The sequence below is a fragment of the Spermophilus citellus genome (assembly GCF_964194105.1).
Source record: "Spermophilus citellus genome assembly, chromosome: 2".
In the NCBI taxonomy this organism is placed as follows: domain Eukaryota; kingdom Metazoa; phylum Chordata; class Mammalia; order Rodentia; family Sciuridae; genus Spermophilus; species Spermophilus citellus.
In genome coordinates this window covers 92,472,110-92,493,495 of record NC_138183.1, presented here as the reverse complement: position 1 = coordinate 92,493,495, position 21,386 = coordinate 92,472,110, and the positions used below count along the sequence as shown (strand labels likewise).

The following is a 21,386-nucleotide window of genomic DNA, read 5'->3' as shown; positions in this document are numbered from 1 at the left end:
GAAACTTTCAGGAGTGAGGTCTACTGGAGGTGGTTAGGTCACTGGGGCTCCACCCTCAGAAGGGATTAATGTCTGTGACTGGAAAGAAGGTTTCTAGTCATAGGCATTAATCTCTGTTAATTTCTCAAAGGACTAGATTGGTTACAATAATGGGTTGTTATAAAGCAGTCAGCTTCTCTCTTGTCTCCTCTCTACCATGTGGTCTCTCTCTCTCTCTCTCCCTCTCTCTCTCTCTTCCTCCCACCCCACCACATGATGATATCCACCATGTTATGATCCGGCCAGAAGACTCTCACCAGAAGCAGGTCAGATGGTTCCCTGTTCTTGGACTTTCAGCCTGCAAAACTGTGAGATAAATAAACCTTTTCTACACAAAGTCATGGTGTGCTAAGGATCTGAGCATCAAAGCCCAACTGTAGAGTCTGTCTGAAGTGTAACACAATGAAAAGCTATGGATAACCAGCATTTCTGCTCCAAATAGGTTTGGCATTAAGTGTCTGAACTTTGCCACTGATTCCAAGAGGCTAATAATATGGAATTAATAATTTTCAGTCTGGCCGAGCCTAATTCAATGACAAAATCATCTATTGAATGCCTCTGTATACCACTGCTTTGCCATATATAGTAAAAAACACAAACTGTGTCAAGATTTATTTTTTACTACCATAGCCATCTGCAATACTAAAAATATAGAAACATTTCCACCAAATGCCCTAGGATTTTTGTTTGTTTAATGCTGGGGATCAAATCCAGGGCATGCTGCATGCTAGTCATGCTCTACCACTGAGCTACATTCCCAGATAGTGTACACACAGAAGGCCCACTATGCATATAATGGCCAAATCTAAAGGTAGTCTAATAAGTATATCATGTTCCATGAAGCTGCTTTTGATTCACATAAGCAATCCTAGAAGGAAAGCCAGGGTCTTGACACTACTTGATACTACATTCACCTGTCCCAGTAAGCCACTTACATAACCACTTAGCAAGACTAGAATGGGATAAACCAAGAAATCAACCAACAGCAAATGGCTGAAACCTAGAATATTGCCTTTCCACATCCTCAGAATATGAAGATTAGTAACTTCAGTTTTCATTACAAGTACTCATGTAACATGCAGGAGGAATGATTTTCCCATAGAAATATAATTTTCCAGCTGTTTCAGATATTAATTCTTTTATCTTAACAAATCAAACAAAATCCTGCTGGCACTGTATATACCATTTGTAAACAAACATGTTCCACAATTAAAAAATCAATTCCACATGGACTTTGTTTTTAGCATAATCATAACAAAACAGTGCTTGCCTTTCATAAAGTTACAGGGCTAAAGTAATATGAATATCCAAATGTTCTATCTAATTTGGTAATGAAAGTTGAGATGGGATTCAGGGGAAAGGAAAGGCAGCAACCTACTCTAGAAATTCGCATATGGGATTTTTTTATGAATATAGATGTACACAATTTATTGTTTTCATTTCTTTATTACTGATGAGATGATAAAATCCCCTCAGTCTTTCCAAATTTATTTAGCACAAAGAAAGGTGTTACGAAATTTTAACCATAGAACTCTAAATGGAGAAAGATCAGAAGAGATGTAAGGTCCTAGGAACCAAAGCATCTTATCAGGCATTTCCTGAAGACTTAGTGCCCTAGAAAAGATGCCTTTCTTTGTACCATATTCTCTGATTGCTCTCTAGGAGCCTGCAAGACACACACACACACACACACACACACACACACACTCATTCAAGATGACCACCAATGGGAATCCAAGCAAAACAGGAAGTACTCATTAATGCAACAACTTTCTGCTCTTCTAGGAGATTATTCAAATGTCACATGTAAAACAGCTTAAAATTGAACCGTCTTGGAAAAAATAACAAATGGCACATGAGAGACATTCACTTAAACAATGAAGAGTATAAACAGAAACATGGCCCACATCCTGAAGCAGGAGGATGGGTGGACACAGTTGGAAGGCAGGGCTCTTCTCCTCATGCTTACCTTGTTTGAGAGGTCCAAATTACAATTTGCTTCACAGAGGGCCACCACGATAGGCACATTGCCATCCTTGCAGGCCACATGGAGAGGCGTGTTGCCATGTCTGTCTTGAAAATCCACAAAACACCCCTGGCTAATGAGAGTCTTAATGACCTCCATCTGGCAGCGTCGTACAGCAAGATGAAGGGCAATGTGTCCATCCTGGAACAGACCATGAGAGCTTTCATTTAGGAGGGCAGCACTGAGGTACACCTTCCCTGCCAGCCTGGGTAGGGCTCAACAGGCAACAGGATCACTAATACAAAGCCTAAAGGAGGAATTAAAATGTCATAAACTTAGCTCTAGAAGGGCGGGAGAGGCTTTTCTGCATCATCATCACAGCCTAAGGTGACAACCTGCTTGATTAATTTAGGTTTGTGCAGTTCAATTAATAGAAAGAACCTATATTTCTTTGTCTCTGCACTTACAAGACATAAATAATTGTTGGTATTCCAAAGGCCTGTTAAATCAAAACATTTTCAAAAACATTTACCTAGAAATACTTGCTAACTTCCGAAGTAGAGAGCTTATTGTTTTATTTTACACTAGGGGAAACTAACAAAGCAACAAGAAATTATTTGCTCAACAGCTGTCATACATATGAGAACCAGATGTAATGTGCTTACCCTCCACATCCCATGAAACCCAGCCTGGGAATTCATTCTACCTGCTAGAATGGATGTGCTGAGTTTCAAGAGTTGTTAGGGAGTTCAAAAATATTCCTATTACTCTTCTGTACTAGAATTTCTGCACCTCAGTGCTAATGTTGTTTTGGGCAGGATAATTCCACTGCAGAGGCTCCTCTGAGATGTAGGATGCTTAACAGAACAAGATTGGTCTAGGTCTACTATATGCCAGTAGCAAGCCCCAACCCTAGCTGACACCCAGAATATGTCTTCAGATTTTATCAAAAGTCCCCTAGGAGCAAAACTGCCTCAGCTGAGAACCACTACTCTGTATCATGACAATATTTCACAACTAGAAGTTATTAAATGAACTACTAGGGCTGGGGTTGTGGCTCAGTGGTAGAGTGCTTGCCTAGCCATGTGTGAGGCACTGGATTTGATTCTCAACCCCACAAATAAATAAATAGAATAAAATAAAGGTTCATCAACATCTAAAAAATAATATTAATAAATAAATAAATGAACTACCACATCCCAAATCCAACAGAAATATCCAAATACACAGAAATATCCTAGGCTCATTTTAAATATAAGTTCATAATAAAAACAGATTATATTGAATTTGCTTAGTTAAAGGGAACACCTGGTCTAGAATTGAAATTGCTAGACAAAAAAGACTGGTTCATTGTCCTTTTACAATGAACTGGTGGTAGAAGTAAATAAACTATCTCTTTCTTTGTTTATCTAAAACTTAATAGTGTGTTGCCAGCTTTAGCACTCAATGAGAATTGTCTGGGATTCAGTGATCAACACTGTACTTTTTCCACAGCTAAAAAGTTTAAAGTTAAAAATAGACACCAAAATGGTTTTACCAATTTATAAAATGTCATATGCCACAAGTGACTTTGATTATTATTAAAAAGAATCTAGAAAAGTAAAGTTCACAAAATCTTTGGAACAGAGAAAAGATAATTACAATTGGTTGCATTCAAGAGCTTGGTTTTCAGAAGGGGAAGTTATACTCCATGTATATATAATATGTCAAAATACAGTCTATTATTATGCATAACTAAAAAGAACAAATAATTTTTAAAAAGGGCTTGTTTTCTTAGAGAAACAAATTGAGTCATTTCTCTTGCTCTACAGATCACTTCTCAGTGAGTGCAATACATGCCCCCATGAAGCACCTTGTCAGAGGCATTAAGGTCAGCTCCATGTTCAGCCAGACACTCCACAATGTCATGGTAGCCCCTGGCAGAGGCTGTCAGAAGGGGCGTCTCTCCTTCTCTGTTCTTAATGTTCACATTACAGCCGGCTTCACAAAGGGCTCTGGCAACAGGGTAATACCCATGCCAGGCAGCACAGTGCAGAGGGGTTTCTTCTTCCTGGCCAAGGAGACAAGTCACAAAGGAGAGGAATGTAATAAAGTCAAAGCAAACATGAAGCATGGTGAGAGCCCCATTTGAATCCAAAAGCAAAGTCAAGTTAAGGAGGTAGAGGGATAGAGCTCAAACTATAGGAACAAAATATTCATCTGAAATAGCAATACGGTGTGAGTTGCTACCATCAAGAAGCAGATCCAATATTTCTCCTTAGTTAATTTTCTCTCCTCAACATCTGTGTGTTGGATATATTTGACTTTCTCAGCATATCACTGATAACCGACTTTCAGGGGCCCACTGAAACCACTGTTTCAGCTTTTCTGAACTACAGAGCTTTCATATGTGTAGATTTATAGAACCTTCCTTATAAAATTGCCATTATTCCCTTCATCTGAAACTATTAATAGGAAACAGCACTTTTCTGAGCATAAATTTTCTTAATAATTTTCATGCTTGACTGTTTCTGTTATGTATATAACACAAAGACAAGTCATAACAGTGTGATCACTTTGTCAAGATAGCAATCAAGATAATGATGCTTTAACTAGTCAAGAAAAGGTCCTGGAGACCAGGACCGCAAGGTCTGTACCTTCATGATCAACATCATTAGACACGTATCTATCTATAAGAGTCTATTACAGTACAGTAGTTATAAATGTGAATACTGAAACTAGACCATGTGGGTTCGAGCCCTGGCTCTCACTTAGAAAGGCTTGGGCAAGTCATGGGACTTCTCTCTCCTTCAGTTTCACCTGTACAGAGAGGATGATAATCATGGAAATCCACTTCACAGGGTTGTCCAGAGGATTAAATACATGAATGAAGAGGTCAGAACCTAAGCTGGCATGGACCCCTGTGTTACAGAATGCTTCTAATGATGGCCTGTGCTCTATAATGGAAATAAGAAGAAAACTAATTGAATAAAACTAGGGCAGACTCCACTGTCTCATTTGGCTGCCTGTACATGAATGCAGAGAGCAGAATGAAGTGAGCACATCTGCAACCATGACCTACCTTGTCCTGGAAATTGGGATTAGAGCCAAAGCAGCACAATAAGTGAACCACATCAGCATGGCCATAGCGGGATGCCACATGAAGGGCTGTCTCTCCAGACTGCAAAAGAAAGGGGGCCCATGAGTCAGAGCTACCTATGTGTGCAAGCTGTGGGGACTGAATACAAGGCCCCTCCAAAGCATACCTGGTCTAAACCCTCCCCTTGAGTGGAATCCCCTCTCTCAGGTCAGAGGCCCCTTAGGAGACCAGGTCAGGGAGGGGATGGGGCTGCCACCAGGCAGCTAGCATCAAACCCACACATCTAGCCCATCCTGTTAGAATAAATCCCCCAGTTGGCCAGCTCAGTGTGAACATGTTCTTTATCCATGAGTTGCTTATACTCTTTTATCTGTGGACGCTTCTAGCTGTTTGATCTTCTTAAAAACACGAAATTCCTTTTTCAATATTAGATTCCTCATACAACAATTATTTAAAAATACAGTTCTTTTCATAACAAGTTTCTTATCTCTTTGTCTGTCTATGCTTAGCAACTTATATTTTACAGTCTTGGAGACTTTAAAGAACATCCATATTTGTTCATATGACAACATTCTATGAATTAATAAGAAGTACACTTCTTTGAGATACTATACTTATATCTGCCCACCAAAAATGTCAGAATAAACTAACTAAAGACAAAATAAGATATTTTATTGCCAACTGACAAAACTGCAGTCATCAATTTGTGTGTTATGGTTTGAATCTTAAATGTCCCCCAAAAGGGTATATATTAAAAGGTTTGGTCTCCAGCATGTGGGCGCTATGGTAGAAATTTTAGAAGGTGGGGCTTAGTAGAATGAAGTCAAGCCATTGGAATTCTGCCCTTGAAGAGAATTTGGAGACCCCAGACCCTTTCTCTCTCTCTCTCTTCCTCCTTCCCTTTCTCTCTCCCTCCCTCCCTTTCTCTCTGCCCCCCCTCCTCTTCCTAAGCACAATAAAATGAGAATGTTTCTCCCTCATGTACCCATGATGTTTTTTCTTGACACAGCTCAAAAGCTATGAAGCCAACTGACCATGAACTGAAATCTCTGAATCCATAAGCCAAAATAAACTTTTCTTCCCTTTAGGTTGATTTTATCAAATATTTTGTCACAGAAAGCTAAGAGTGTCTTTGATATAAATGTCATCCCTTGTGTATGGGGCAGTGCGCAACCCAAACAGTGTGTGGTAGCCTTAACTAAATGACAAATTAGTCTACGATTATTGGAAGCAGAGAGGTATTGTATAGTAGAATAAGTAATGAAGGAGAAGGTAGGAATCCTAGGTTCAGGCCAGTTCCAATTAATTCACAGGATTGTTATATGGACTGAATGAAAACATGCATTAAAGGACCTTAGTAAATCACAAGCCTTAGTAACATCTTTGCCCCCCAAAGTCTTACTTTGCTGAGGGCCATTGCCAAGTAGGAATGACGCATCGAAATTTCCTTGCCAGCGTACCCCATGTTGCTTAGAGGACATTCGCTGGGACATTGCATGTATGCTTTAGTAAGGTGACCTTGCTCAAGGACCAGGGCTGATCCGGGTTTAGAGCTGATCAGGTTTTAGGGAGTATCCCGTCCTTGGGTTTAGGGAAGTTCCAGGTTTAAGGTGTACCCTGCGGGGGAATAGGGCGTATCCTGCTGCCTCAGCCCGATCCTTGAGTTCCCGTTGAGATTCAGAAAGTATTTGGAAAAAAGCCTCGTGCAGTAGGTGAATTGGGCGGCGGCAGAACTTGGATTTCCCCAGAACGTGTGTAGAGGCCGGTGTGAGTTCGGGAATAAAGATTGCTGTTTGAATCTACAAGGTGTGTGGTGGCTCGTGATTCTGTGCCCAGCCAAGACTGCGGCATTACTTTATATATATTATATCCTTAATCTTCTTGTGCCAGTATGTGTAAGGTCAACATTGTCAGCCACTTCAAAGGAAAGAAAAAGGTAGAGATTTGCTAAAGAGTATAAGAAGAGTCAGAAAATCAGGACTTAGGTCTCTATCTGGTTGTCTCCCTACTAGAACTCTGACTGTCCATGCCATAAGGAAGATGATCCACTGCTTGCACATTCTTACAACAACCTCCGAGATTTCAGTCTAAGTCAGATTTTAATATTAGACCATGGCACAGGCACAAAGGAACATCCACCTGAAGTCATCTGCAGAAGGACGGCAGCCCTGAATCCTTACACTTTGGGTTCTAATGGATATGGCATGCCAGCCTTCAAATGCATTCTTTAATTACTTCCTTCTCTTCCTCCTAAGAAGAGTGGCCTTACCTTGTCTTTAACATCCAAAGGGCATTTGTTCTCATTGAGAAATTTCAAAGTGTCCACGTGACCATGACGAGAGGCCCAGTAGATGGCATTTGATCCACCCTGCATGAAAACCAATGCAGACTCACATTTCTAAAGAGCCAACAGATTCAAAATATGCATCCCCAGAATCACTCTGTTTCCCTTCCTATGTGATGACAAATCCCAAAGGAATGAACCACTTCCAAGAAAAACAAAGCCCCCATTCAATTTTAGAGTTTTGACAACTGTACCATGGTGACTTGAGACAGTAACATTAGAGGTAGCAGGGTAAAGGGCAAAAGGGAACTCTCCACACTATCTACAACATTTTCCATAAATCTAAAATTGTCTCAAAGTTAAAAAAAAAATTGGTTTTCTTTTTTAAAAACCCTTATTTCAACCCCTGGTTAGAATTTCTTGTACAGTAAGATCTCTGTATCTGAGTAAGATTTTATCTAGGATTCTGGGCCCACACCAAAATCCATGGATGGTCAAATTGTTTACATAAAATGGTGTGGTATTCACGTAGAATCTGTGTACATCCTCCCATATATTTTAAATCATCTCTAGATCACATTTATAATAACAGAATATAAATACCAAGAAAAAGTTTTACACTGTATTGTTTGGAGAATAAAGACAAGAAAAACTTTCTGAAAAATTTTTAACAAATATTTTTGATCCATAGTTGGTTGAATCTGTGGAATATGACTATACTGTAAAGGGTCAAATTTAATCCAATTATATATAGTTCTTTTGAATGTGTAAGAATGCTAATGACAGATCAACAGTAATGATGATCACCTGTTACTCAACTGTGTCTGCACTTCTAATGCAATGTATACCTCAAAGTGTATCATTCTTATTTGGTTGCCTTAATAAATATGCAAGCAAGTGCATTTCTAATTAGATTAACTAGAAAATAAATTGTTTTCCAAAGGTGAGATCTAACACTGTTAAATAAATTTGATCAGTAAGGAGTGAAATCTGAGGAAGGTACAAAGAAATGCTGATGCTAGCACAGAACAAAGGGGAGATAAATGTGTGATATTACACAGGCAGCTTAAGCAGTTCAGCTTCCTTGATAGAAAACTAAGAAATAGGGGCTGGGGATGTGGCTCAAGCGGTAGTGCGCTCGCCTGGCATGCGTGCGGCCCGGGTTCGATCCTCAGCACCACATACCAACAAAGATGTTGTGTCCGCCGAGAACTAAAAAATAAATATTAAAAAAAATTCTCTCTCACTCTCTCTCCTCTCTCAATCTCTCTTTAAAAAAAAAAAAAGAAATAGGCATACATTTTTTTCTCTATTACCCCTACAATTAGGAGACAATTTTAAATACTTAATAAATGAATCCATTTTCAATAAAACAAAATTATGACCTTATCTTGGACATCAATTCTTGAGCCTCGTTTGATAAGTAACTGTAGTATTTGAATATTCCCACAGCCAGCAGCAATGAGCAATGGAGGTGTCCCATGCTGAAATACATGAAAAAAAAAAAATATATATATATACACATACACATACACACACACACACACACACACACACACACACACACACACACAAGATTTTCAGGTTTAGTAAAAAAGGAAAAGACCTATCCTATCACTGTTGTCCCCACACCCTATTCCAGACCTCAAGAACACAGAGCTACTATTGCTGAAGAGAAGGGAAGAGGGTCAGGAGGACAAGATGCCCTTCCTCTTTTGGATTCACAATCAAAGGTGACATTGCCATGTGCCAGATGAGAAGGTACAAGATTTCATGGGTGGGGTTGCAGTAGGGGAATGGAAGCAGATTCTCAATGCAAGAAGACTTCATTTGCAACTCATAAAGTGAGTTTTCCCACAGTATAGAGTTTCCAATTATAAGGGAGAATGGAGAAGCTGCTGGGGCTTTCCAAACTTAATTGGGGTCTACTGTTCCACCACGCAGGCAGAAGATAATCAGACCTTGTTGGGTTGGTTAACATCATAGTTGGACAATGATCCCAGTAGGTGCTGCAGGCCTGGGACATTGTCGTCATTGATGGCATGGATGATGGCTTTCATTACAAAGGAGTCCTCCTCATCCTAGGAAAGACATCAAGGATGGAGAGTTAGCTTTCTGGTTATGTACCATGGTGACTTGAGACAATAACATTAGAGGCCTCAATTTCTTCTGGATGAACCTTCTATCAGCATAAAAGGTTCATCCAAAGAAATTGAGGCTTTTCATTCTCTAATCTACATGGTCATGAAGGGACCTGAGAAGTGACTTTTTGCTCTTTCTGTGTTGCAAGTTAATCCCATCTACTTTTGACTGGAGCCTAATGCCACCTGCATTGTAACCTAGGGAGCAAAACAGCTTTTAAAGATTCAGATTTCCAAAAATGATTATGACAAAAAAACCCTTTGTTTTTATCCTGAAGAATCTATCAAAATAGAGAACCAGAAAGTGTCATGGAGAACTAAGGGTATAATATAAACTTTCTTCCTGGATATGAAAAAAGAAAAACTATAGAACAAACAAAATAGTATCTTAGCATAAAATAAGTCTTCAATTTGTAATTATAGACATCATTTTTTGATCACTCAAATGTCTTCCTTCTCTAGTTCTAAAATAACATATCAAAATTCTCTGATAGATGGTCACAATTTTACAAAAAAAAATGTTAGCTCTAATGGGGAGAAACATTAAAAAAAAAAAAAAAGGGACCAGAAAACAGTTAATGGCCACATTCCTAATTACAAAGGAAAAATAACTACAGAATGTTGAATGACAAATTTGCTCAATTCTTCTTTGTTAATTTTTTTACCAGAAATTTTCTTTCCAAAACGTGGTACATTAAAACCAAGGAATAAGCTAGAAAAATCCCGAATAAATATCTGGACTATTAATATTTAGGTGTGGCTACTGAAATTTCAAATCTGGAGAAGTCTATCCACAGAAGCTAAGTCTCTGCTTGTGAGGGCAAAATGAAAGCAGTTCTCTGAACTCACTCTCTTTTCTTTGGATCTGAAACCAAACAAACTCTGAAGGGTTTTAGTAATATTTGTATAGAAAACATATCTAAGGATGCCATTGGTTTTGCTTTTCTATCACATTCCAAATTCATAACCAAGATTCACCTGCATGGGGTTGAAAATCAAGAGAAATGGGGGTATTAAAGGAGTAAGAGAGTTTTATACCTTTCCCCATGATTAGCAAAATATGGAAATGACAGAGAATCTGGATTCTAGAAAGGGATCTCCCTAACATGGTCCCTCTCCTACGCTAAACTTTTCACATGTATTTTCTCCTCACTGGTTATTCAGGGTCATTAAAATTTGCAATCTTTATTCATTCCCTTTAACTTACTTATATTCATAGTTGTCCGTTCATAGTTAAATTCACAGTTGGGAATGTCTTCTGAATATTCCCAAGGAAACCTTCCTCTTCTTCTCCCTTCTCCCTCTTCCTAACTTACCTTTCTCCTACTTCCTTTTATTTTTTTAACATCCCCTATCTCTTTTTACTCCTTATAAAACTAGACCTGTAGCCCCCAGTGAACCTACCACCTTCAGGGGAAAAGAAAAGAGTTAGTATGTGCTAATATGTGATGCATGCCTTTGGTGTACAGATTTCCACCCTGGAAATGCTGACTATTTAGTTACAGAGCACGGGAGTTCCCACCAAACTGTCTGCCTTTCCTGGAGTCCCCTTTACCTCCAGAGTTAACAAAGCCCTGTTGTTTAACTATCAGGGAAAGTCTTGCTGAATTCAGATGTGTCTAGTCATATCTGAAGAGCTCATGAGTGGTTAGGTTTCAGTTTTGATTGGAAAAAAGAAGTGAGTTGCCTTTCTCAAGGGCCTCAGTGCAGTACCAAAAAATCAAGACCTTCTGGTCTACCCTGGCATGTCAGCAAGCAGCACTGTATCCTAGGCTTGCTGAGGGAAGATGGTCTGCCATATCTGTACCACTATGATCCCAAGTTCTCCAGGTCAGTGGCAGCTGAGGGCCTTCATTTTAGTTCATGAAAATCAGAATAAGCTCTTTCCTCTTCTACTTATTAGAGTGTGTGTCTCTTTAAGTGTGTGCATGTGTGTATGTCATGTGCGCGGGTATGTAACGTGCAAGTGTTGTGTGGGGAGTAGTGTTATAAAGGGAGCAGAAGTGAAAGTGAGGATAGTGCCAACCAAATCCAAGTGAAAAGAGGAAGAAAGAAGCCACAAGGGGCCAAAATCATCCATCTTGAGAGGAATAAGAACAGACCTGGCAATTCCATGATTTCATGTCTTCTAAGCTGCTAAACAAACAGAACAATCTAAACATTCTAAATACACAGAACTAAAAAACAAGTTCACCAGGGCAAACAGGTTTGCTTACCAGAGTATCATCGCTTCTGGCAACACTCATGTTACTTCTGGACAAGAATGATCTGGATAATCTTTGGCACAGTGATATCAAGCGAACAGATTGCTTTAAAAAAAAAAAGAAAGAAAGAAGGAAAGAAAGAAAGAAAAATATCAGGAGGAGAGGAGAAAAAATAACTTATGTAACAATGCTCAAATTAGTGCAAATGACAAAGTCATTGAGATAGTGTTCACTGCTGACAGCACACATTCTCCAGGTGGGTGATCCCACAGTTAGTTAGACTGTAATCTGCCTGAAGAATAATCTGAAGTTCTTATAAATCAAGACAACAGAATAGAGTGATTCTCCTTTTGAATTTCATTATTAAGCTTCAGAATTGGATATTCCACATCTCTTTTCTCTCCTCACTTAATTCTCTATTCTTTAAGGAATACGATTGAACCCTGAAAAAACCCTGGATGTCCCCACTCAGAGAAGTGTAGTATGTGATGGCCTTGCTCTGAGCCTGTCAGCCCATATGAGTAATAATGGTAGATAATGTCTTAGTCTCTAAGACAAAGATCTCTATATTTATTCTCAAAGAACAAGTAAGAATGAGAGGTGGGGGTAGGGGGAGGGAGAGAATGAAACTTAAGGTGGTTCTCTTTACATTGTAAGTCTCACTCTTCATTCAGAATTTAGTGCTGTGGTTCTCATCCCTATTGAAGCACCCAAAATTCAGTAGGTGTGAACATGAGATATACTGATGGCCCAGGGCTGGCAAGACACAGCAATCCTTGCTTCCTCTGGTATTGACATCACCCTGGGCACAGAAACCCATCCTATCACTTTCTGAAACTTGAACTTTGATTGTTTTAAGGATTTCTGAACCAGTGTCTCATACACATTGAAGAAGTGGAAGAGGCCACACTGCAAATTCTCCTGGCCCCACCCTACGCCACCCAACCACTTACAGTCGAAGGCGGGATTTAGAGAACCATTTGCACATGTGCTGCTATAAACGCAATGCCATTGTGCTAAAGAATACATTTATTTAAAATATGCCTTGGTGTATCTATCTTATTTAGAAAAAGACGTCACTAATTTTTATAGTAATAATATGAAAATGTCTTAGGAATGATTTTGATAAAAGAAAATGCAAAATTGCATTTGAAAAAATTAAACAGGACTAAACTATGAATTTTTCTTGCCTTTGAAAATAGTATAATGGAGTTGAATATTACAGATTAAATTTTTTTAAAAAAATGGATGTATGTTCCAGTTGCTGGTTATGGAAGAAATGAGACCTGACAAAACAGAGCTATGCTGAAGAAACAGAATTTATTAATCCCCCAGACAATCTTACTTTCCATTTTTTTCGGGCTGCAAACTTCTTAAACTTCTCCATATTTACTGCAGATGCTTTTCTACTAAGTGCCTGTTGCGTATCTTTAGGCTAAAAAGAAAGTTCAAAAAAAAATTAGAGCTCTCTAATTACAGAAATGGGTTATATGACAACTTTTTAAAACCTCTCACTTTTCCAAACAGGCTTACACATTCACCTTCCTAAAATAGCACAACAAGCTGGGAAAACATGCAAGATCTAGGAACCTCATCTCAGCAGGCTAATTATATGACTGAAAGTTTTATATATGAGCCATAAAACTGAATCATGGTGAGAAATTGAGTTTGGAGCCAAGTTAAATTACAACTTTCCACAATGACAGTTTGGGAATGGCAAGAGTCAAGCAGTGGCTAATATTATGAAGTGTTTAAACCTGAGTATCATCAAGTAACTGTGAACTAGGAGCAACTTCCAAAGTGTGCAAATTTGGCTTTTCCTATAGCATTTGAATTCTTTCTGCTGCACCTTGTTCAACAGGAGTATTTGGTAAGAGACTCTACCTCTGAGAGGCAATCCAGAAAACTGTTGGGAACACAAAAAGGCAAAAAAGTTTTCTAATGGCCCCAAACTTCTACAAATGCTCACTTATTGGTTCTATGATTTTATTAGGTAACTATCATATCCCCCCATTATGATTCAGATCTTAAATGCCTCCAAAGATTCATATGCTAAAGGCTTGATCACCAACTTGTGGAACTGTTGGGAAGTAGTGAAATTTTTAGGAGGTAGGACCTTGTTATAGGACATTAGATCATTGGGAGCGTGCCCTTGGAGAAGATATTGAAGCCCTGCCATTTCTTTCCCTCTCTCTGCATTTCAGCCCCTATGAGGTGAATAGCTTTGCTCTGCCACCCATCTATACACAATGGAATCAACTAACCATGGACTGAAACCATGAGCCAAAATAAAATTTTTCTCCTTATAAGTCCATTTTCTCAGGGATTTCATCACAGTATTGGAAAGCTGACAAACATCCCCAAACCTTAGTCCTTTCTGTCTTAGTTTGAAGCAAATTCAGTTCCTTTAACCCAAACGCCAAGGAGGTAGGTAATGCAAAGGCGTCATATGCCAACAGGTAACCACATGCACTGGCAAAAGGCAGCAGTGTCATTTCCATGGCCATGTAGAAAGAGGGCTCATTGTTGGTAAATCTTCAGACTTTTCAGGAGAAGCTAGAAATACAGATCTTATACGATATTTATATGCTAGAAATTAATGCAAATTTTTAAATCACCCACCAAAATTAAATGTGACTATTGAGTGGACTTGACCTTTTCCAATCCTAATGTATAATAGCTCATTTCTCTAATCAGTAGTCTTAAAATATGGCACCATAGCACACCTAACACTGCAGGTATGATCTGCAGTTGGTGACACTGTAGGTCAACTGAATTCTAGAATGCCTAAACCAAATTGCTTTAAAAATTATTAAAACAGCAACATAATATGCAACTTGCCTTGATCCAAGGATGCTGCAAACTATCTTGAATTGTCATTCTCTTCCTTTGAGGGAGGGCGAGAGAGGAAGAAAAAAAAATTCTGTGACCATAACAGCAAACACTAAGGTTATTTCCAAGCTGACTCGGCCTAGCAAGCAGATAGACATTCTGAAAAATGCAGTTTAGGGCCTGCTTCATAGAAAATGCCAAAAACAATAGTTGCCTTATTCCGATTATTTCATTGTACCTTTTAGGCCAAATAAGCAGGTGGGCCCTGATTTTACTTTCTGAAGCATTTCACATGTCATACTTCCCTTCAGCAGGTAGAACAACCAGGGTCTGATAAAAAGCGGCTATGTGCATGGGACAGATGCTGCCCTTGGCTAGCAGAGCCTGGAGCCAAGCGCCTTACAGGAATTGTAGACACTCACTTTGGATCCTTGACCAGAAGTCTTCTGATGAAATCTTTGGCTAGGGCACTGGTGTTACTAAAGTACTCATCCTCAAATTCATAGTTGACAGCAGATACATTTGCTAATGTTTCTTGCTTAGTGTCTCCAAGAAATGGGGAGGCTCCACTTAGGCTGTTAAAAATGAAGTGAAACACAGATCAATGATTGCTTCTTGTGTTGTTATTTTTGCTCCTACAACAGCTGATTAGGGGAGCATGAGGTACAATTAGAATCTGGTGCTTGGGAGTGACTTTAGAATAATATTCCATGCTGGGCATGGTGGCACACATCTGTAATCCAGAGGCTGACAGAGGAGGATTGCAAGTTGGAGGCCAACGTCAGTAATTTAATGAGGCACTAAGCAACTTAACAGGACCCTGTCTCAAAATAAAAAATAAAGGCTGGGGGTGTGGTTTAATAATTAAGTACCTCTAGTTTCAATCTCTAGTACCAAAAAAAAAAAAAATTACATTCCATGAGGCATTCAACTGTCATGAACAAAGCTCCAGTTTAAGGCAAAGAATTCATTGAAAAAGTTAATTTAAAACAGCATCTAGTAGTTTTTAAAACAACTCTTCTATTTTCTCAGCAGTGATGGACAGCCATGCTTTTTTTACAGTGATTATGCTGCCATTTCTGATGATTCATTCCAAATCAGGAGAAAATGTTTAATTAGTATAAACTAAACATGTTTAGGGGGTATAAAATGAATATGTTTACATAAAGAGCATGTACAAGCTGAAGAGATCAACATGGCACATTTAATGGTTAATTAAACATATGGTCTCAAAGAAAAGAATTCAAGTTGTGAATTCTGGTACTTACAGAATATAAGTTATTACCCCAATACTCCTAGACACAAAAGCAAAACAAAAAAACATGTCAGAAAAACAGTAAAATAAATCAGAAAGATAATAGCAGCAAGGATATGTTCCTTACCACATATCCGCCTCAAGACCAAGAGGTTCATAGTTGACTATCTCAGGAGCTAAGAGGAAATAAACATTCATTTAGATTGGAAAGACAGCAAACCAGGAGATTCTATCTTCATGTGACAACCAAAGATATGATGGACCAGGGAAATAATCTTAGAGCTGGGGAAATTCTGCCAGCATCATGTTCATGAGACAAAAATAACCAAAGGAACAAGGAAATTTACCAACAAACTCTGGTGTCCCAAATATGTTCTTGAATTCATTTCCAAAGTCAATTTTATGGGCCAAGCCAAAGTCGATAATCTTGATCCGAGGTTTAGGGACGTTTCTATCCAAAAGCATTATGTTCTCAGGCTTTAAAAAAAAGAGGGGAAAAAAGCTATTACATGTTATGATGCTAAAGATAAGAAGGCAAAACAGTTCTTACTCCTTAAAAAAATAAAAAAATAAAAAAAAATGAGCAGAGAAGGGGAGTTGAAGGAGAATTTCTGGAAAAACAAGATATTTTGGTTTGGGTTCTTCCAGAAGCAAGCCTCAGACAAGGATTTGGGTATAAGTGGTATTGTGGGGACGAGGAGGCAGGAAACAGAAGGAAGCAGTACAAGGTGTCTTATCAAGGTGGGGATGACAAGAGCATAATCCTTCTGGGCAACAAGGGAGAAAAAGTAGAAGTCAGGGTCATGCCGACTGAAGAAGGAAGGTGTTGGGGTCTTTACCCACTATCTCCCATTCTCTACTGCTGCTCTGTGGGATTTACTCTGTGACATTTCCAGCTCCCAGAGCAAAAAACAAGACATCAAGCAGAGAAACACAGGTGTTTGCGACAAGCCACCTTTGGGGAGTATATCAGTGAGTACTGGGAGTGGGGGATACAGATAGGTCCTTGATAGCTCTGCTATCATAAATATGGAGAAAAATCCTCCCTCCTCTTAAAGTTTAATCCTAGCTCCAAGGATCTGAATTATACTTTGCCACGTCTCTTCTCACTTCTTGAGCCAGAACTTGAATCTAACAGTGTTACTTTCCATGGCCTCTGTGTGTCTTCTTTTTTCAAAGGAAGCAAGCCTCTAAGAAAGACATATGTTTTTTAATCTCCCATAATAGCTTGTCTCCAGGTAGCTAAAGACCCTAATTGGCTAATCTCAGAATTGGGTTTAGATTGGTAACCAGTGACAGGTTCAGGCCACAACTTTACATCAAAAGGAAAGTAGAGCTCAGGACAACTTCTTTATGCTCACAGCCGCAGGAGGATTAAAACTGTGCCAACCACTGGCCCTCCAGACTTCAATAACCTGGTCACCAAGAGCACCCCCCTTGCTTAAAGGCCTGGCTGGTAAGAACTCTCAAGTCTTTCCCAAGGATTCTTGAATGTAATTATTTACCTTAAGCCTCTATCCCACTAAAAAGTTAGGCATCCCACAGTAGCTTGCTGATTTATATTAATAACTTCACTTGTTAAACCCATACAGGAAAAAAAAAATATACTCTTTCAGATGCCTCAATTTTTCTTGGCAAACAACGCCTCCACGTCCCCCACCCCCACCCCAGCCTCTGCCCCTGCCAGCTAAAGCTTCCATCTGGCCTATATGCTCAGGAAACATACCTTAAGATCAAAGTGGGCAATCTGGAGGGAGTGCAGGTAGCAAACACCATTGAGAATTTGTTTGAGAAATTCAGTTGCTTCCTCTTCAGTCAAAGATTCTTTTTCAGCTAAGAAGTCAAAGAGTTCGCCACCTGCAACACTGAGAACCCAGAAGTAGAGGCTGGAGATGACAGTTCTGTTTCACAGTGACACATTCTCTCATAGACTATCAGCATACTCAAATTTTAAACAAGATAGCATGAAAATGTGCTGAAATCATATCTTGCTGTGAAACCACAAATTCTCGGAATGTTCTGTGGGAATTCTGCATTCATATAGTGCTTATAAGCACTTGAGAACCACTTTCCTAATGTGCCGTGTTTTACAAATGAAGGGACAAAGCAGAGACAAAAGATTGTTAGCTGGGGGATCAAAATATCTTTTAAACATCTTAATTAAACATACTTAGAGGTCTTAACTCACTAATGGAAAAAGGCCACATGCCACCTTTGAACAGGATATCCTATCTCAATTAGTACCTAGCAGGTATATAATCTGTATGTTAATCGTTTTTTTTTCCCAACCCAACCAGAATATGTGATCTCACAAGAATATTTTTGTTTAGTATTTGTTTATATGTAAATAATGCGTTTATAAATGTGATTTTTCAATGAATAAGATGACTTCACTTAATAAAAATAAACTTAGACAAAACTAAAATGTGTGTAATTGGTTGAGAGGATTGATTTAGTCTATCTCCTTGGCCAGACTGTATGTCTGTGAAGGAAAGTTGTCAGTCCTACCAGCTGCTGAACACTATTTTACCTTCCCCTGCACACTACCAGGCAGAAAGCAAAAACTCAAAACTTTTCTATTCAGTAAATAAAAAAGCAAACTTCCTTTAAAAATTCACAGTGGTGATTAATGGCAAATAACAAAGAACTTTTAATAAGAGTTTATATAATTTAATCTTTATCAAGTTTACCCATATATTCACAACACAATAATTAAGTGTAATTATGCACATAACTGCTGTTTTCTTTATCTTTCTTTCAGCAAGACAGCTCCATAAACATTATACCTACTGCTTCTACATCCAGAGTAAGAAAATGGGTGTTCATGAGATGAAGCGATAATTACAAAAGTGTGGTTTCTTAAAAAAAAAGTGTCATATACCACCCTTGCACCCTCCAAGTCAGTGTCTGTCTTAGCATGTATGTATAGCCCAGGGTCCACTGGTATCAAACCTATACAGGGATGCCTTGAGAAATGTAGGTTTTGGGCTTCCCTTCCAACCTCCTGCATGAAGATTTCCAAGAGTGGGAACCAGGAAGAGGTGGGGAGGCAGCTCAGTGGCAAAGCACTTGCCTAGCATGGGTGACAGGGTTCAATCCCAAGTAACATCCCCTCGCCCCAAAAAAGTAGGACCAAGAAACAGCATTTTTAATAAATGCCCCAAAACTGAGAACCATTTTTCCATGGTTAATTCCATACTCCTTCTGCAAAGCATTCCTATGATTTACCCACAGGGTGAGGTGACTCTATGAACCATGGAACTCTACCCTCAATGGCCTGGCAAAAGCAGGAAGCCCTCCTGCAGACCACAGGCCTCCTTCCCAAAGGACACCCCAGGGCCTGAGCCCAGCCAGGAAATCCAGGAGCTCATGTGGGCAGCAGAGGCCTGCAGAGAGTATGGACCCTGATCATGGGGTGGCCTACCTCTCCTCCTTGCACCCTCCACCCTGCCTTCTCCTTTCTGCTACATCTTTGGCCACATCCCCTATACTGTCTCCCAGCTCAACAATGCAAAACCCTTTTTGTATCTTTTTTATTACTGTTAAACAATAGGAGGAGAGGGAATCCTTCCATCTGTTGGGGGTAGGGGGTTGGGTAGAAAGAAAAGATGAGAAAATACAAACTAAACTACCCCATGAATGAAGTCCCATTGCCCCTTTGCTTGTCCAGCCCTCTCCGGTGTTCTCTGTGCCCCTCAACCATTCAGATTGAGGGTAGTGTGGTGTGGGTGGTCCAGAATCAGCACATTCCTGTTCAAATCTTAATTCTGCTACAGCTAGCTCTATAACCTGAAAAGTATCCCATCACGCTGAGCCTCATTTTCCCACCAAAGAGGAATCACAAGACCTATTTGAGTATTATAAGGATTAAAGATAAAACACTGCCAAGTCTGACACAAGTCCAAAAACTGGGAACGATAAAGAAAGGAGATTATCATCCATGTAGGACACTGGTACATCCTCAGACGGGCTCCTAAAAAGTCTTTTTTCCTCTCCTCTTCTAGCTAGCCCAGTGGTCTGGCCTGACCACTGAGCTTCCCTGGGGCAGAAGGAAGGAGAAGGAGAGCGGGGAGGGAAGAACAGGAGAAGGGGAGATTTCCCTTCGCAGAGAAGCTCAAATGCAGGCCCCACTGTCCAGTCCTTCCCACCTGCCCAGACTGCCCCACTGTCCTCTGACCCCAGGTCTCAGGCTCTACCCAGCTTTTTTAGCTGCCTTTTGTCCCTCACTGCTATTCTTTTTTCAGAGCAGTGCTCTCATTCTCTTCCTGGCTCCTGCCTCTGTGAGGCAAGGTAGCAAGAATAAAGAGACCCCAATTCAAATCCTACTAAGTTGCTCAATTTCACCAAGACTCAGGCTCCTGTTCTCTAAAACAAAGGGAACCAGTCACACCTCATAGAGTTATACACATGGTCACTTCAAGCTACCCATGTGATGGCAGTGACTCCAGTGTTGGGAAGGAATTGCCCAGTTAGCCGCCCCATGTCCTGGGAGACCTGGCTTTGGTCCAGCTTTGCCCACTGTAGTGTTCTGTGCCATGTAAAGATGGTGTTAACAGGATCTCATTTGCATGCCCATGCCATGATTTTGCCATGCTCCCTTAAAAGGTGGCACCTATGGCTCCACCTCTCAAATCTGGGCAGGTCCATGACCACTTTGGCCAATACAATTCTGCACAAGTGTCTCTGTACCAACTCTGGGGTGGTCCTTCACAGGACAAGCGACCTCAAAATCCCAGCTTGTGAAGCCCTCATGTAAGACATAATAAGTGTGATTATCCCACTACATAGAGAAACCCTGAAAGAAGAGATGCCCAGAAAAAGAGGCCTAGGATTACTTTACAAGAAAGTCATCTTACAAGTGGATTTTCCATCCCAGCAGAGGCCACAGAGGTCAGACACTGTCCATCTGAGGTCTTCCTCACCCATAAAATTGTAAGCAAAGTGGAGAAGTTATTCTAGGCCACTGTGGTGGCCACCATGAGCCCTACCCAGGTTCCCCTTCACTGAATAACTGCTGTCTCCCCTGCTGTGAGTGGTTCATGAGACAGCCCTCAGCCCTTACCCATCCAGAATTCGCCTCAGCTGCAGAGAGCCATGGGGCTCAAAGTCACACCCCTTCTCAGGAAGCCCATGCCTAGTGGCTGATGAACATGGGAACACAAAGCAGGGACTAGCAAGTGTCTTCTATAAAGGGCTAGATAGTAAATATTAGAGGCTTTATGGGTCACAACTATTTAGCTGTGCCAATGTAGTGTGAAAACAGCTGTAGACAATAAATAAATTATTGATGTAGCTGTGTTCCAATAAAACTTTGTTAACAAAACAGGTGGCTACTGCCCTGTATATCTGAAATGAACAAATAAAAAAATTAAAATAAAAAAAATACAGGTGGCAACCTGCATTTGGCTGACAGGCAGAAATTTGCCAACATTTGATATAAAAACCAAGTAATTTCAGCCCAATCTGGAACAGCTTTCAACAGTCATTCTGGCTCCAGAAATCCTTGCTGACTAGCTGGGGGCTGTCATTAAGGCTGAAAGACAGTTCCACCTGTCTTGCCATTCCTGTTCCCTTCTCCTTCCCATG

General features: G+C 39.9%; 1 protein-coding gene across 4 annotated transcripts in view; it reads right to left on the bottom strand.

The window, feature by feature from the left end:
• DAPK1 (death associated protein kinase 1) overlaps positions 1 to 21,386 on the bottom strand; it is a 176,806-nt gene that overhangs the window by 37,014 nt on the left and 118,406 nt on the right. For all 4 annotated transcript variants that reach the window (XM_081279374.1, XM_081279376.1, XM_081279375.1 and 1 more), the window contains 14 exons: positions 17,527 to 17,665; positions 16,148 to 16,277; positions 15,928 to 15,976; positions 15,814 to 15,840; positions 14,968 to 15,120; positions 14,555 to 14,600; positions 13,059 to 13,148; positions 11,726 to 11,818; positions 9,330 to 9,449; positions 8,754 to 8,852; positions 7,354 to 7,452; positions 5,067 to 5,165; positions 3,858 to 4,055; positions 2,009 to 2,206 (listed from right to left, as the gene is read on the bottom strand). In XM_081279374.1, coding sequence (XP_081135500.1) covers positions 2,009 to 2,206; positions 3,858 to 4,055; positions 5,067 to 5,165; positions 7,354 to 7,452; positions 8,754 to 8,852; positions 9,330 to 9,449; positions 11,726 to 11,818; positions 13,059 to 13,148; positions 14,555 to 14,600; positions 14,968 to 15,120; positions 15,814 to 15,840; positions 15,928 to 15,976; positions 16,148 to 16,277; positions 17,527 to 17,665 — 1,540 coding nt within the window. The remainder of the gene's footprint in view (positions 1 to 2,008; positions 2,207 to 3,857; positions 4,056 to 5,066; positions 5,166 to 7,353; positions 7,453 to 8,753; positions 8,853 to 9,329; positions 9,450 to 11,725; positions 11,819 to 13,058; positions 13,149 to 14,554; positions 14,601 to 14,967; positions 15,121 to 15,813; positions 15,841 to 15,927; positions 15,977 to 16,147; positions 16,278 to 17,526; positions 17,666 to 21,386) is intronic.